The sequence below is a fragment of the Ceratotherium simum genome, chromosome 23, assembly GCF_057802395.1.
Source record: "Ceratotherium simum simum isolate JZ-2026a chromosome 23, ASM5780239v1, whole genome shotgun sequence".
Lineage (NCBI taxonomy): Eukaryota > Metazoa > Chordata > Mammalia > Perissodactyla > Rhinocerotidae > Ceratotherium > Ceratotherium simum.
Window position 1 is genome coordinate 34,241,390 of NC_141922.1, and position 16,163 is coordinate 34,257,552.

Here is a 16,163-nt window from a genome sequence, read left to right on the forward strand (position 1 = left end):
CTGGCTTCCAGCAACATTAGCCTCGTAGGTACAGCCAGTTTGGCTCTGAGTACCAGAAGCTCACTCCCTTTCCTCAGGTCTCCACTCAACGTTCAGCTACCCCATCACTCTATAAAATAGCACAGGTGCACAAACACACAGTGTCACTCTATCACCCTTACCTGTTCTGTTTTACTTCACTGTGCTCAACACCACCCATCATATTATACAATGTGAGTTTCATTGTTTATTGTCTCTCTCTCTCTCCTGAGAGTGGGGATTGACTTCTGTCTACCGCCATATCCCCAGCACGCAGCAGAGGGTATGACACGGAGCAAATGCTTAATATATGGGTTGAGTTGTACTGAATTCGATCTATTGAACAGAATTAGAATCTTCTGCCAACCTAACTAAATATTTGTGTATGTTTGCTTTGGGTTTGATATTACTTACTTCCCAGGCTAAGGCTAAATCCAAGTCTGAGTAACACAGGTTTTATTCTATTTTCTTTAATACGCTTTGCATTTTTCTATTTTAAAGCTTCTTTAAAATGGAAATATAACCTTTATTTTCTGCATACCACCTATGTCAAATCCTTTTGAACGTGGTTGAGAATGTCCATTGTTCCACTATATTTGTTTCTCTATTTTATGGATTTCCATATGCCCCCTTTTTTTAATCCCCATCTTTCCAGATTGAAGGGCTCTAATATTAGCTCATCGTTCTAGGTTAAGCACTGCACCCAGTGATTTCTCTGACCATTCTTTGTATCTAGATATTAGGACTAGAAGTAAGGTTTATTTCTCTTCCAAAATCAACTTTGATCTTCCAAAACGACATCATTTTCCCTTTCAGCCTTTTAGAGATGACGTCATCAGAGAACAGTTTGCAAAGACCCTCGCTAACTTTTCTAGATAATTGTTATTGATAATTCAAAGTTAACTCACATGTAGTTTCTTTGGAGTTGTTTTTATTTTTATTTTTTTAATAGCATTACATTCTACTAACCTACAGTGATATTGACCTGACACTTTTCTTCCTGTTCACATATCCTGTGACTTTCTCCTGGAATGTGTCCCAAGACATGTTTATTCACTTTAGTTATTAACAAACATGAATATTTCAGTGAGGAAATTCTCTTCCAAATAATTAATACTAGTAGACCAGTTTTAGAGCTGCTCCATGTCAACCCCACTATGAAGCTTATCGTCTCTGAGTTTATCCAAGAATTGCTAATAAATAAAAGAGTTCCCACCTGCCAGCAGTGACATAACTAAGAGCTCCCCAGGTTGCTTTCCAGAGCACCAATAATTCAATTTATATTAGTTTGCTTAGTTCTAAACATACATTGCTGTACTTCCATGTTTACTATATAAACTAGAAGAAAGGCAGAAAAAAAGTCACTGAAGCAAATAATCCAGTACCAAAGGAAATATGTAGCACTTATGGACATAGCCTTGATGTCTTCGTCATCTGTAAATTCAAGGAAATAATTCTTGCTTGTTTCCTTCCTTTCAGAGATACTGTAAGGCAAGATGCCAAATGATCTACACTCATTGCACAAAAGAGGATATGCAAATTGAAAGTATTGCTTTATGTTCTGCTAAAATTCTTAAAGTCTAAGGATATCGAAGCAACTCTGCATCTTTTAATAAACATAGTTCATTTCATTCATTTCAAAGATGAAAAACAGAAACTTGAAATGTGCAACTAACCCAAAATAAAATGTGACAAAGGAAACTTCAAAAGAATTGTCAGGTTCAAATTTCAGAACTGCAACTATAGCAAGGGTTTATTAAAGATGATCTTTTCCATTGTTAATTGTGAATATTTATGCTTCAGATTCATAGGATTAAGAATTCTACACATTTAAAGCTGACATAAAATTCTAACATTTTTTGACATTTCTGTAGAATATTACATTATGAGAGTGATTTGGGTCGTATTTAATTTCAAGCTTTATAATAGCTAGCAGCTTTACTAATATTAATAAATGTTGAGACTTGTAAAAAAGCCTGCCCTTTGACAACAAGAATATATATAATATCTGTGTGGAACTGAGGAAAATACTACAATAATAAGTAAAGAGTCATTCTAAACACTGAAAATATCCTGTATAATGTGGAAGCTCAATTTCCAAAGGAAGTAGGAACATTTGCTTATGATAAGCTATGTCTCTACAAAGAGTAGAGAGTTTTTCTTTTCTCTTTTTTAATAAAAGGAAAGTTACAATATCATATGATTGCTTTTATACAAAACATAGTTGCAAAAATACAAATGAAGACATACTGGAACTATATGTGTATCCTCAGTACTCTGTGTCAAAATACTTTGGAAAACTTAAGATATTCTAACCATGTTTTTGTGATCTGAGTTTTTAAACTACTATCCTTTGTTTAACAAGAATAAAGCATTTGGTGTTTAAAAATATTATCCGGGGAACTCACTATGTCAAAGTAACTACATCATAGCAAAGCAACTATGTCATTGCTAGATTTTAATCATGGCTGGATCTTTAGACGAAGAAACTTTCTAAATAACCCAATTCATTTTCCTACATATATTAACAATTTTTGAGTTGTCATAAATGACCTAGAATATGTGCAAAAGGTATGTTTCATCAATGAACAAAGTTAAAAATATTTTTATTCAGAGGAACAATTCTTACATGCTTTTTCAATCACGACACTGGCATCATTAACCATTTAACTACTTACACTCTTTTAATGCGTAATTTATCTTCTTCCCTGCAACTAGAAAGAAAACATAATTGTGTGTCACTGAGACTAACACGTGAATTTCTACAGAAAGACTAGTTTCTAATTTTCCAGAGAGAAAATTTTCTCTTCCTATCATAGCTAATCAACTTAAGTGAAAAATGGATGGAATCACTTGTATGACCTCAAGGGGATGTAACATCTATCAATAATTGACTCTTTTCACACCAGTTCCTACTGCCTTCAGTGGAAATTCCCTGGTCTCACATTCTATGAGAGTAAAATAATGAAAATCTTTTCCTATCAAATAAGATGACAGTAGTTTGAAATAGTAACAGCAGTATTTATCCTGAAAAATATTATGTGAAAATAAGAATTCTTATCCCCACCTATCACTACTTCCTAGTTACAAACTAAACATTAGAGAATTATTTTTATAATATGTAATACATTAATTATATATTATTTAATATATTACCTATATTATATATTAAATATTGTTTATTTGATATATTTTTTAAATTTCTAATAGCCCAACATTTATTAACAGTTCAGTTAATAATAATATCCACTAAATAATGTTCTTAATCATTGTAATTCAATGTTTTGGGTTTTCTTAGTTCCTAAAGGCTTGTCAATATTTTTCATGAGTTACAACTCTGTTTAGTATAGATGGAGGTTATTGTCTTGAGACCCTATGTAATCGTGTAAGCATCTGCCATAAGTCTATTTTCTTCCGTGAAATTACTAACTTAAAACATAGAGTTCTATATTCTTTCATTAAACATAGCCCTTAACCAATGATCATCCCAAAATATAAAATATATCTAATAATACCTATCATTACTGCCTCCCTGGATTAAATTTACAAAAATGTCTGAATCCATACACTAACTCTTTTAAGGACAAGAGCAAGAGGAATAAATGGTATCTTCTAAGTATTGGTTCCTTCTCTTTATTGCAATCCCACAACATAAGGTAGGTACTCTACAATGCACTAAATTATATACTTCCTGACAAAGAAGGAAAATGGAACATCTTCTGACAGATTTAAAAACTCTTCATCTCTAGCCAGCTCTTATATGCATTGCAGTGGCTACATATCATCAAGAAATGGTTCTAGCATCCAGAACAAGTAAGGTAAATATTAATTTGGCCTGAAATCTGAGTCAACGCTCCAAAAAAGGCCTATTCTGTCCCTACCATTCTCATTTTCAGTCAAAAGTATCTGACGTGGGAGACAAGGGCCAGGTTACAAAGCCATCTTGAGGTCTTCGGGAATTAACGGTCAAAGAGGTTTCTGAACTTCAATGTGTCCAGGAGCCGTTGCTGCCGTTCCATTTCCACAGTTTCAGGGCACAGGGTTCTACTGACCACAGGGATGGAAAGTGGCTGGCTTCTTTTGTTTCTGACACACAAGCAACATGAGAAAGTCATACTGCTGGAGTTTTAACAATATGAATCAAATGTATATGTGCCCACTGAGATATGTGCATGGGCAGTTTTGGAGAAGCTATATCAGCATCCTTGATTTCAGACTGTCAAGTCTGATCAACAAATTCACACAAACATAAAAAAAACCCACATAATTTCTCTGTCTGCCTAAAACATACACACATATGTATAAAAATGGTGCATACACAGACACAGACATACAAAGACGCAAACTCTCAGTCATGCCCTCCGGGAAACTATCACGGTAAAATCAGCAAAAGCAGCTGTTCTAAACCAAGGAAGTTATCCAAACACTTGAGAAACGTACTTGAGAAACTGTACTTTGGTGCAGAGGGCGATAGAAGACCTACCTCACTTGCAGAGACAAAATAATCAAATTAAAAAAAAAGAATCATAAGAAACTTTAAACTCACTTTTGAAAAAAGCAAGCAAATGAGTACGCACGCCCAGTGAGGACAGACCGGTAAGTTACCGGCCAGGCCACCCGGCTCCAAGTCAAGGCTGGAAATAAGCTGAGATATAGTATCTCAGGTACTTTTTCAGATCTAATGTTAATGTGTCAAAAGAGTATCTAGAATGGAGAAAGAGTGTGTATTTTCTTATTTGACAATATCTAAACAAGCAGCATCTTCAGTGTTGAAAGTTAACATCAAACACCTAAGGCATTCAGTTTTCAAAAGGTGTGAACCAGAACCATGGGTTCTAACTGTCCCATTCATGCTTACACTCAATGCCTAATTCAATGCCTTGCAAACAATTGACATTCGATAAATATTTGCTGAAAGAATAAATGATAAACATTAAATATATTATAGTTAATTGGTCAATCAACATGAAAATGTTCCCAGTTAATTAGCCAATCAACATGAAACTATTTGTTTAAATATACAATATGACTTATTAAGGTGGAATTACTTCTTTTATCCTTCAAAATAATATTCTATGTTTAAAAAATTCTGCACATATTTTCAGACTGTTGAATTACGTTTCAGCATTTTGAGCACTTTTACTCCACTCTATCAGTGCATTTTTTAAACTTGACGTAATCATTTGAGTAAATGGACTCACATACTGCATCCAACCATTATTGATTACCTTTGTTACAAAAGTATTCCACTTCTTCACAGCTCAGATTTTCAGGCCCAAATTCTGTGGAAAAGCTTTCCTCCAATGGAAAGTCCCCCTTTGAGATGATGTCTGTTTCCTCTGACGGACACTCTTCTTCTTCCTCTTCAATGGCATCTTCTAGCGGCCCTTGAAAAAGAATCAGGGACACTGTACCAAAAACATCCGAAGAAGACAGTGAACTAAAATCCTTAAATAGGGTCTTTTTGATTAAGGTGGTGAGGAAAACGTATTCTATGAATAGGCCAAGTAGTACCACCAAGGGGACTCACACAAGATAATGCCACATCCATATTCACAAGTAACATTGACCTATGATGAGAAATGGAAGGAAACCGGTGCCTGAAGTTACTACATAGAAAGCAACCTCCGTCTCCAGTCCTTCCCCACCCCCAACTCTAAGCCCAAAGCTTATTTTTTTATCCTCTCCTGAAGAGCAAAACTGTGCACTTTATGTTCATTTGTTAGAATTAACTGCCTGGTAAAGAGTACAAGTCTCTTTTACACCGTTGTACAATTTTACCTGAGATTTTAATAAAGATTTAAAGTAATTGAATGCATTTTAATTGAACTGAGATTTTAATAGAGTCTATACTTTTAAAAATCCATCTTAAGAGTGGATTCTGAGAAAAGATTTCATTATATGTGTTTGAGGCTTGAAGAAAAATTACATATTTCTCTCCCTGATGAAAGCATAACCCTATTCATAATTAATTGAATTTTTTCTGAAATGAAAAGTAGTTTTCTAATGAAAAAATGTAATTTGTATTTATGTGATACTTTTTCAGTAATAAAAATACAACTCCCTTAGAGTGAATGAGAGTGAGGTGCACTACATTAAGGGACCTATTTTATTGAAAGGAAAGGGAGGGCTGTAGTTGTTCAGATGGATCTGAAGTGGACTACGTGGGAATGCCACACGGCTGATTGTGAATTTCTGACTGCCCTAAAGAATCAAAGTATCCGATTCATTTTACTAAGCAGAAGCCTGCATTTGCTGCTAAAGAAGCGATGTGGCATTTTATCTAAAGAACACAATTATGGTAATTTGTACTAATTGTCACTCATGTCAGGAGTCTCATCAGACAGGCTAAATACTTAAAAGGCTTAGGCGGTCTCTTTCTCTTACTGCTTAGACATGTGCTAGGAAATTTTCAGGACCAAAGGAGAAATCTTATAAATAATTTAAAACAGTACATATATTACAATTTTTACATACGTGGGCAAACAGGAATAGGTACATGCAGCAAAGCGCTGTATCTGGTGTTTTTCCAAAAGCAAGTTTCCAAAGGGCTGAATTCATATGACACATCTCCACAGAGAGAATTAGTTGCATGGATTTAAATTAAGGGACATCAAGCAAAAAATTTCCTATGGAATGTCTTTGTCCTTTTTAAAATTTCTTTTTTCTTTTTTTCTTCAAAATAACAAATTTTAAGGAAGAAAACAAATTTTAATTCCAAACACTCTGGTAATGTGCTTTCTTGTACTCAAGGTGGAGGGTTAAAAAAAACGTGGATTCTGTTTTTGCACAAACCACATTCAAAAGTACGGATCTCATATTAGTTTTTACTTCTTATTCATTATTTCAAGTTTAAAATTTATAATCTTTCACCTCTTACAACAATTATGTCAAGGAGCAAGACATACAAGGAATATATAAAACAGTAATAATGTAAAATATTACAATCATTAAAACAGTTATCTGATAATTCTAATTGTTAATTCTGAGTATAATGAGGAATATAACAGAATATTTTCCATGTTTTTTATTTTTTCAAACTACTTAATTATAATAACAAGTTTGGTCAAAAGACGACACCTGAAGCTGTCTCATTTGTGTTTCATGTGGAACTTTCAAAGCACTTTCTTATCTTGAAAATTACCCAGTGAGGTAGGTATGGTAATTATTACTATTTTTATTTTGTAGATCTGGAAAGAAAAGCCCAGGAGATTAGTTAACCAGAATAAGGTTACAAGCTAATAAGTGAAAAAGTTGATATGAAAACTCAAGTTATTTTTAATATCTTTTATTATTATATCATACTGCTATGCAAACTGTTCTTTGGTAGTTATAAACCCATTACTTCATAAATAAAACTATAAAATATAGATAACTCATAAACACAAAAATTTTCAGACATAGGGAATTCATATTAACATAGCTATTTATTCATAGATGCTTAAAGATCTACTCTTTCAAAATTAAGAAACCTCTTGCTCTTCTCAGATTACTGAGAATATATATTACAAAACATTACACCCCCCAAAAATATCAGCAAGATCTTCTTGTAGACTTCACCAAAACTAAAATAATTTAATTATTTACATAATTTATATCCATACTAAACCAATCTGTAAAGAAACTGCCTTAATATCAATTATAACAGAAACGACGATATATACTCCTTTTGGAATACATACTCTGAGTTTTGCTAACAAAAAATAAATCTCTAATTCATATATATATTTAAGTGAATATTATAAGAATAACATTTATAGTAATAAAAATGCTTTCTTTTTTAAAATGAAATTCTGAGCATATACGCTAACATTCTTAGAAGGGTTTTTATTAAAGATAATACATAATTGAACAATTATTTAAAATACTCAACGACTTAACAGATTGGCTCCAATGGTATGTGAAAATTTGAAAGAGAACAAAATCACAAAGCACTGATCTATACTTAATAAACTCTAACCAAGCCATCCATGTTATGGTTTTATAAATACATAAAGTAACTTCTATTTATCAAAGATTAAGACATGATCTTAATTGATAGTATTTTATATTCCAGGTGCTGTTTTATTTAAGGTGTTGGCTATCAATTTGCAATTCCAAGCATGTAATTGAAAATAAGGACCATTTTCAAAAACAAACTACAAAAACCCAAATGAAAGCTGAAAAATTCTTGAGCTCATTGTTCAAAATACATGAGATCTCACTGTCAATATTTAGAACAGGCCACAGGAAGGTGATTTACTGGCCAACTTGTATTTCTCCCAAAGCAAGTGTCAGATTTATATAATTTATTGTACTTTAAAATGTGAAAATACTAACCATTCCTCTAGCCATGCTACCAAATCAGGCTCTGGCAAAAAAGATTTCTCTTAAAATGCGTAGTATTTATGGCTTAAGATTGGATCTTACTCTTTTCTCTATGTTGCATGTTTCTTCAACAGGAAAACTTGCAGATAATCAGTGGCCATAAACTAACATTTTAAAAGGGTAAGAGACACTTGAAGCACAAGTACAATTAATAGCACCAATGAAGGAGGGAATGAAGGAACCTCCTATGTATGGACTGGTGGGCACAGAAGTCCACTTCAGAAAAATCACCACACATAATTTGACACAAATAATAATATCTACTCAGAAAAGGCTCACGACTGAGCTCCATGTGCCCTCATGGAGAAAATTACTTCTGATTGAGGCCACTTGGCAGGCAAGTGTAAGGAAATCTGAATTTCAGCTCTTCAACTGCCTCTGATTTATAGATATTCAAACACGCTCACTAGAATTAACAGCCTTAATGTTTACATATATACATATTTACCTCATTTCAAAATGCTAATAATTAGCTGTGTGTCCTAAAGCTACGAATACAATGGTGCTCTATGTCAGGCCCATAATACTGTTAATCACCTCTCAGAATGAGGAGGCATCCTTTCATAGTTTATACTGGATGAATATAGAGATTACTGGGAGATTCTGGTGGGTGCAAAGTAATACCTCCGTTTTCAGAAAGGGATATAGTTGGGTACCGGGAAACCATTTGAATTGACCACACTACCTCTGCCCTCCAGACATAAAGCTGAAGCTAAGAAGGGTTGTGCAGATTCACAACACCTGACAATACTGATGGCCATCCAACACACGGTCAAGCCTCTCATTTAGCCAGTAGCAACAGTTATATTATAAAAGCTGGGGCTAAGTGTGGGAGAACTTTTCATTTGGTGGCTGTTTCAATGATCTGGAGTTGGTAAAGGGCAAAGGGGACATTCAAGATTAAGTCTTCTGACCCTATACACTAATCGCATAATCACTGAATGAAATGAAAATAAAGAAATGGATTTGATGATTGAGAAGCAGTTTGAGGAGTACTTACTCCTCAGATAAACAAATATGAGAAAATTATTGCTACAATTTCAGGTGGTTAAAGAAATCCCTAAAACCCATCCACAGCCACTGGAGAAAGAGCCAGAAGGTGACAAACAAAACTTGAGGGAAAAAATATAAAAGATACATAAGAATTCAGATTGATTAAAGTCAGCAATACAATGAGGAAATGCAAGAATGCAAGAAATGATAAAGACTAACATAGTAAATATTAAAGAAGAAAAATATGTCTTTCAACATAATGTTGTCTCATTAAATAAATTTCTACCTTGGCAGCTGACTATAAACTGGACCAACCCTCACCTAAATGTCAGATTGTCTTTGTTCATATAAATTCAAAGCACTTCAGAATAAAGACACCCAATAAAGAAATTATATTCTACAGAAATTAATATACATTGTCAAGTATGAAGGAGGGAAAAAAATGCCAAATTCTATGGCTTTGATGCAGTATCCCCAAAAAGGGGTCCTTTCTCTTAAGTACTCACCAGCATTAATTATTATAAATTATTTTAGTTTGGTTTTGCACACCTTTTGATTAAAACAAGACAAACACTTTGTCATAATGGAATATAGAGAGCATTCAATCTCCTCTCCATGCATTAATATTCTAAGCATTCGTGAGGCTGCACAAGACTAGCCACCTAGCAAAATGAGACTGTTTCAGAATACTGGGCAGCCTTGATTGCAACTGACAGGTAGGAAGCAAGTCACATTAAAATATTACCATTCCCAATAATTACAATAATCCAACACAGTGTGCTCAGAAATTTTACGAGGTGAGTTTCCCCTGAAAACACACAAATATTTTCAAACCTCTTTATTCTGGTACTTCTTATATGCCACTTCAGATAATTTTTATATCTGACAGCATTATTAATATTACAACTTCCATCACAAACTTTATATCATTTTACTTATGCACAGAACAAAGAATACATACCAAAAGAATAATTTCTCAATATCTTAATGAATTAATGAAAATGGTGATGCAGTCTTCAAGTTACCAGCTCCTATTTTGTGCTCTTTTAAAGCATTTGCAAAAGATGTACTCATTCCTTTGTCTAGAAAGTATGAAAAACCTTCTAATACATAAACATATAACACAATAATTATCTCCAAATCTGACAATTTAAGCAATAATATAAACTATGCTTTAATTATTACATAATAATTAAGCCACATTTATCAGGTGATGCTACCTTTCAAAAGGTAAATATAAACTAGGGACAGACAAATTCTGGTTCACATTTAATATGTAATACACAAATATGACAAAACTCTACAAAGGTATGCTATATTTTAGTTGATAGGTAAAAGGAATTAATACAGAATTTTTCATTCTAAACTTACGTTACATTTTCCATATGTGATGGAAATGATGCAGTGGACTGATATTTAAATTGGATGTCTTGTTACCTAATTCTCTGTTTCCTGTGTTCATATTTCTTTGTTAATTTTGGGATAATATTCTTAAAATACAAAATATAAAGCCCTTCTAATAGGAAAGATTTCTAGTATCACATGTTCTGTACATATATGGCCTGTTTAATTAGAAATGGAAAATAAAAACTCAACTCTAAATTAAAAAGTAGAGATCCACAAAAATGTGCCCCTCCCCATCTCACTATGGAGTAGGAACATTTCTATCTTTAGAGAACGAATATCTTTTTACTAATTTTATCTGGGGCATATTTTGTGGCTCTCAGCAGTTCCTCTCTTTTCAGCTGTTACATACAGTCCGACTTCCTTATGGATCATCACCACCCCATAGGCACACCTCAAAATGCTGCTCACTCGGTTCCTATTACATTTGTCTCATGCATATCCCACAGAGCTGTTTAATGAGAAAGGGCAGGGAAGAGGGATGCTCTTTGGACAGTGCAAATCCATACTAACTCATGTAATTGAGCTTAACAGCAAGAATAAAACCTTATTTCTGTATTCTAAAAAATAGTATTTTAAAGAAGTAAGTTCTTCCTGCAGTCACTCACTTTTAACAATAGTTGCATCAGAGGATCTAGTAGGAAGGAAACATTTTTATTAATTTTTCTCTTATCTGCCAGAAGAATGTTGATTTTTTTCATTTGCATTTGTTGCCTGCAGGTAGCAGACCACAGAATCATATAGTAGAAATTCTTCTTTTTGATTAATTTCTTTCCATGTGTTACGTTATATCTTATATATAATTGATTTGGGGCTTTGCTCATAGCTGTACATCTTTTTTATATCTGTACCAACTGCTGTCCTTCAATCTAGAAAGTTGAAGGAAATTACCTGAATTTTTTTAAGTTTATTAAAAATGAGATCTGTGAATATTTAAATTGAGTTTTGAAATGTTAATGCAAAAAAAGATGTTAGAGAATTTTTAATGGAGGGTTCAGTTTAACCACACTCCATTACAAAAAGAAGGGAAGGGGGTCAGGTTTTATTCAAATTGTTTCTTTAGGGGGAAAAAATGAATTCTTTGATTTTATAAAAATAGAGTGATATTCTTTGCTACAAGGTCTTTGGCCATTTTTATAGATGGCAGTATTAACACTTCTTATATATAAATCTGAAAACAATTTAAATTCTATAAATGTTTTTTTCCCCTGAAATGCTTTGCTTTGAGATCCTTCCAATTAACTGAATAATTCTAATAAGAAAATAATAATTTTGCTTAGAACAAAATTATTTTTGTTCTAGCAAGCAACAACTAATCCTACATAGTAGATCAAACACTGATATCACAGGAAAAATAAAGTCAGATGAGGAAAAACAGAAAAATTTGAACTAGAATCTCTAATGACTAATTTACTTTCAGGAGGTAACTCAGGCAGTGAAAAAATTCAGTTCATTAGTAAATGCCTTGTGCATTGACCCAGGAAGTTAGTGACAGAGATGGCACTGAAATTCAAATACTTTGTAATCAAGTCTCAGTCCAGAGCTCCGTAAAGCTATTCTCAGTTTATTGAAGATGGTAACCCTATCACGAAGCAATATGAAAGTATATTCATTACTAAAACTACATATTTTTATATGATTCTGATGTATTTCAATAATAAAAAGCCTCCAATTAGTAATAAGTACAAAAGATGAAAGGCATTGTATATTACTTTGTTCTCTTTATGAGACTTTCATGTATTCATTTATTCACTCATTCATTCTTTATTCATTTAACCAATATTTATTGAGGGTGAAGAACGTGGCAGGCACCGTGCTAGGTATTGGGACAACCGCAGGGTAAAAGACGGATGGCCTCAGCTGGAAGGGAGCCGATAATCTAGCTAAGGAGACAAACTTTATGCATACAAGGCATGAAATTTATTTTTTAAAAAAAGATACTTCATTTTAACATGCGGAGGGCAGGAAAAGTTTCTTAGATACCCTAAATTCTAGTTATTTGTGCATTTTTCTTATTTCCTGTGTTACATTATAATTCTATCTTACATACACATGTAACTAGAAGCAGCAAGTATGGTTCCTTGCATTTAGCCATGGCACTTAATACTCAAATAAGAAATTTTCAGTTGAATTTAATTGTAATAAAGTTGAAGACCATATGAAGAAGAGATAATACTGAGCCAAATTTTTAAAAAATGTCTAGACACACAGCTTTAAATTATTACTACTTACATTGTTAGAGAAAGTTTATTCCGCTTGACAGTGTGAAATCCATGATCTTTTTCTGGTTATTCAAAGCAGGTGCCATCTACCCTCAGCCTGCCAGAAGTTTGTTTGGGGATATGAGATCAGAAAGCAGGAATTTTTCCCCAAATTGAACACTGCTGTCATAACAAAAACATCAGGTGTTACCCAGGATATGAATACACTACATTAGATTTTTAAAAGCACTATGAGTAAGAAAGGAGAAGATCTGAACTATCCATGGAATCTCTTGTACATGATAGTGGCTGATAAATATTTATTAAGTGAATTAATCAAAACTTATAACTTTATAGACTTGCACAAGAAAAAACATACACATTTTCTTCAGAAATTTCAAAGGACTATCAAAATATAGCTAGTATTCTTATCTAACAAACTAAATTCTGCAAAACTAGTTGATAATATCCCACATAATTATATAACAAAGTAAAATCAGTACAATAAAAGAGAGGTGATTTTTTAAAATTACCTTATTTAAACAGAAATATAAAAGAATAGAGAAAAAGGGGCTTGTAGTTTTTTGACTCTAGAATGGATATATATTTCTTTCTCTTTCTAGAGCAAATCAAACATATGTATATGTTGGTTTTAAAAAAGTCAGCAACAACAACAAAAGGACTAGCCAAACAATGAATACTAAACAAAGGACTCTGATGACTAATTTCCTTAAACAAGAAGTTTAAGAAACTTTCATAAGGCAAAGATGAATCAAGCATGTCCTTAAAAACATTCAGCATGCATTTCTTTGTCTCACACACAATATATTTGTCTCATATGAAAACATCCAGTATGTATACGGCTACATGCAGGGAATGAAGGAAAAATATCAGTTCACTGCAAAGATTTGGGAGAAAAATATTTAACTAGAGGAGAAAATCAACAAAAATATTTGCATCAGGTTTTGGTCATTGAATATACAAACTTTTCTTCTTCTTCTTGCTGGAGCCATCAAGTACATTCTGACTCCTAGTGACCCCATGTACAGCAGAGTGGAACCCTGCCCAGTCTTTTTGCGCCATCCTCTCACCTTCCAGCACTGTATCAGACAATGCTCCACTGCTATTCATGGGGTTTTCATGGCCAATTTTTTCGGAAGTGGGTGGCCAGGTCCTTCTTCCTAGCCTGTCTTAGTCTGGAAGCTGTGCTGAAATCTGTCCACCATGGGTGTCCCTGCTAACATTTGAAATACAGGTAGCATAGCTTTCAGCATCACAGCAACACGCAGCCACCACAGTATGACAACTGACAAACAGGGTGATATGGTTCCCTGACAGAGAAACAACCCAGGCTACGGCAGTGAGAGCGCCAAATCTTAACCTAGACTACCTCACTTCTTTTTTTTTCTTCTCCTTAACTAATAAAACTTGACTCTAACTCCCATCTCATCAAATAGATCAATTTCCCTTTTTTTAATCCTTCAATTTAATAACACCCTTTCTGACCCTGCTTTATTAAAGTGATTCTTTACGTGTGCAATTAATTATTGATTGAATCTTCTGGGGGAAAAAAAAAACATTCTGTGAAATAACTGCTCTCAAAACGATGCCTGACTTTCTCGGCTGATTACAAGTAGTCTGTGAGCAAACAGTGAGTCTCCAAGTGTCGTCCCTGGACCAGCAGCAGTAGCCATCACCTGAGAACTTGTTAGAAAGTATGTTTATTGTCAGACACCACCCCAGATCTACTGATTTCAGAAACTCTGGGTGTGGGGCCCATCAATCTGTGTTTTAACAAACCCTGCAGGTAATTCTGACACATGCTTGTTTGAAAACAACTGTGCAGGAATATAAATGCCATACAGGGGTTATTTTGTAACAGTATAAATTATATTTATTACTGTTATTTAATAGAAAGAGTACAATATTTTGCAACTAATACAAGCTCCATGCCTCAATTATGGATAGACACCTTGTGTACCGCAGCTGATGGGCTGTGATCAAACTACCTTTCACCCGGCAACTCAATGTTGTCCTGATAAGTGGTAGGTTAGGTTTACTACTTATTTAGTGCTGGTTAATCATTCTCCCAAATAATGCCAGAGAGTCCAGCAAGTGCTCAAATCACAGTATCAGATGATTCTGGGATGGCTTGGAATAGACTGTAGCCACTTCAGGCTGACCCAAATGTTACTTCTCCATACCATTCCAAGAGTCCTGGACAATGCAAACAATTGACCAGGGAATTGTTTTTACTAAAGAACCCCTCACACGTTTCTGGCTACAGTATAGAAAGTCTTTACACAAATAGAACAGCATCTCAATTTTTAAAACTTATGGTCAGCTGTTTCAGTCTCTTGAAGACCAAGAACTTCAAACGGCACAGTGTTCCCCTCATCCTCCTCTTTCGAGAGCCCAGCATTTCGTGAGACGAGAGGAAGGGTACCCTGCGCAGCCAGACAGAGCTGGCTTATCAATCAGTGGCAATCAGTGTGAAGCGAGAGGTCCCAGGCAGATGACACATGTTCCACCCCTCATCATCCCTCGCTCTGACCCCTTATTATAATCAGGCCAGCGCACAAACCAAGTGTGGTTTGTGGGATTTTATGGAACAGCGTCATGGCCAACTTCATTGTTAACCCACATACGCGGCTCACAAAACTACACGTCCCAGCACTACCACCTTGGACCAAACAGTCAAGGTGAAGGCAACTACAGAAATCTGTTCCATTTTTCACAAATAGGTGTGGCCTCCTACTCCTGGAATGCTGCCAACTTGGACCTCCGTTTGGGTATGATACAGTAAATTATGATGAATATTCTCTCTAAGCCTGTACGGTCCTGCACACATGTTCTTTGCATAGCCAGAAAAAAATTCCTCACACAAAACAAAGCATTGTTGTGTATTCCGCGTATTGGTTGGAATACAAACTTTCTAACAATTTGCCTAATTTCACAGGTGTATGTGTAATTTCCCAAATTTCCATTCCGGCAGATCTCTTTCATCTCTGAGGGATGAAAAAACCTCCAACAGATCTATTGTTGCAAAACCCTAACCAGACGAAGGGGGCTTTGTGAGTGAAGGTAAAAACAAAATGAACATGTTCACTCCACTCTAATTGTGACATGCCCAGGGATACATATCGGAAGGGCACTTTATAACAAGTGTTCTATGTTGTC

General features: G+C 34.4%; 1 protein-coding gene across 2 annotated transcripts in view; it reads right to left on the reverse strand.

Annotated features, from left to right (window-relative positions):
- Positions 1-16,163, reverse strand: part of ZFPM2 (zinc finger protein, FOG family member 2) — a 444,555-nt gene that overhangs the window by 347,445 nt on the left and 80,947 nt on the right. Inside the window, exon 2 of one of the 2 annotated variants that reach the window (XM_004431248.3) lies at positions 5,247-5,405. The exons of the other annotated variant lie outside the window; for it this stretch is intronic. Coding sequence (XP_004431305.1) covers positions 5,247-5,405 — 159 coding nt within the window. The remainder of the gene's footprint in view (positions 1-5,246; positions 5,406-16,163) is intronic. 2 annotated transcript variants of the gene reach the window in all.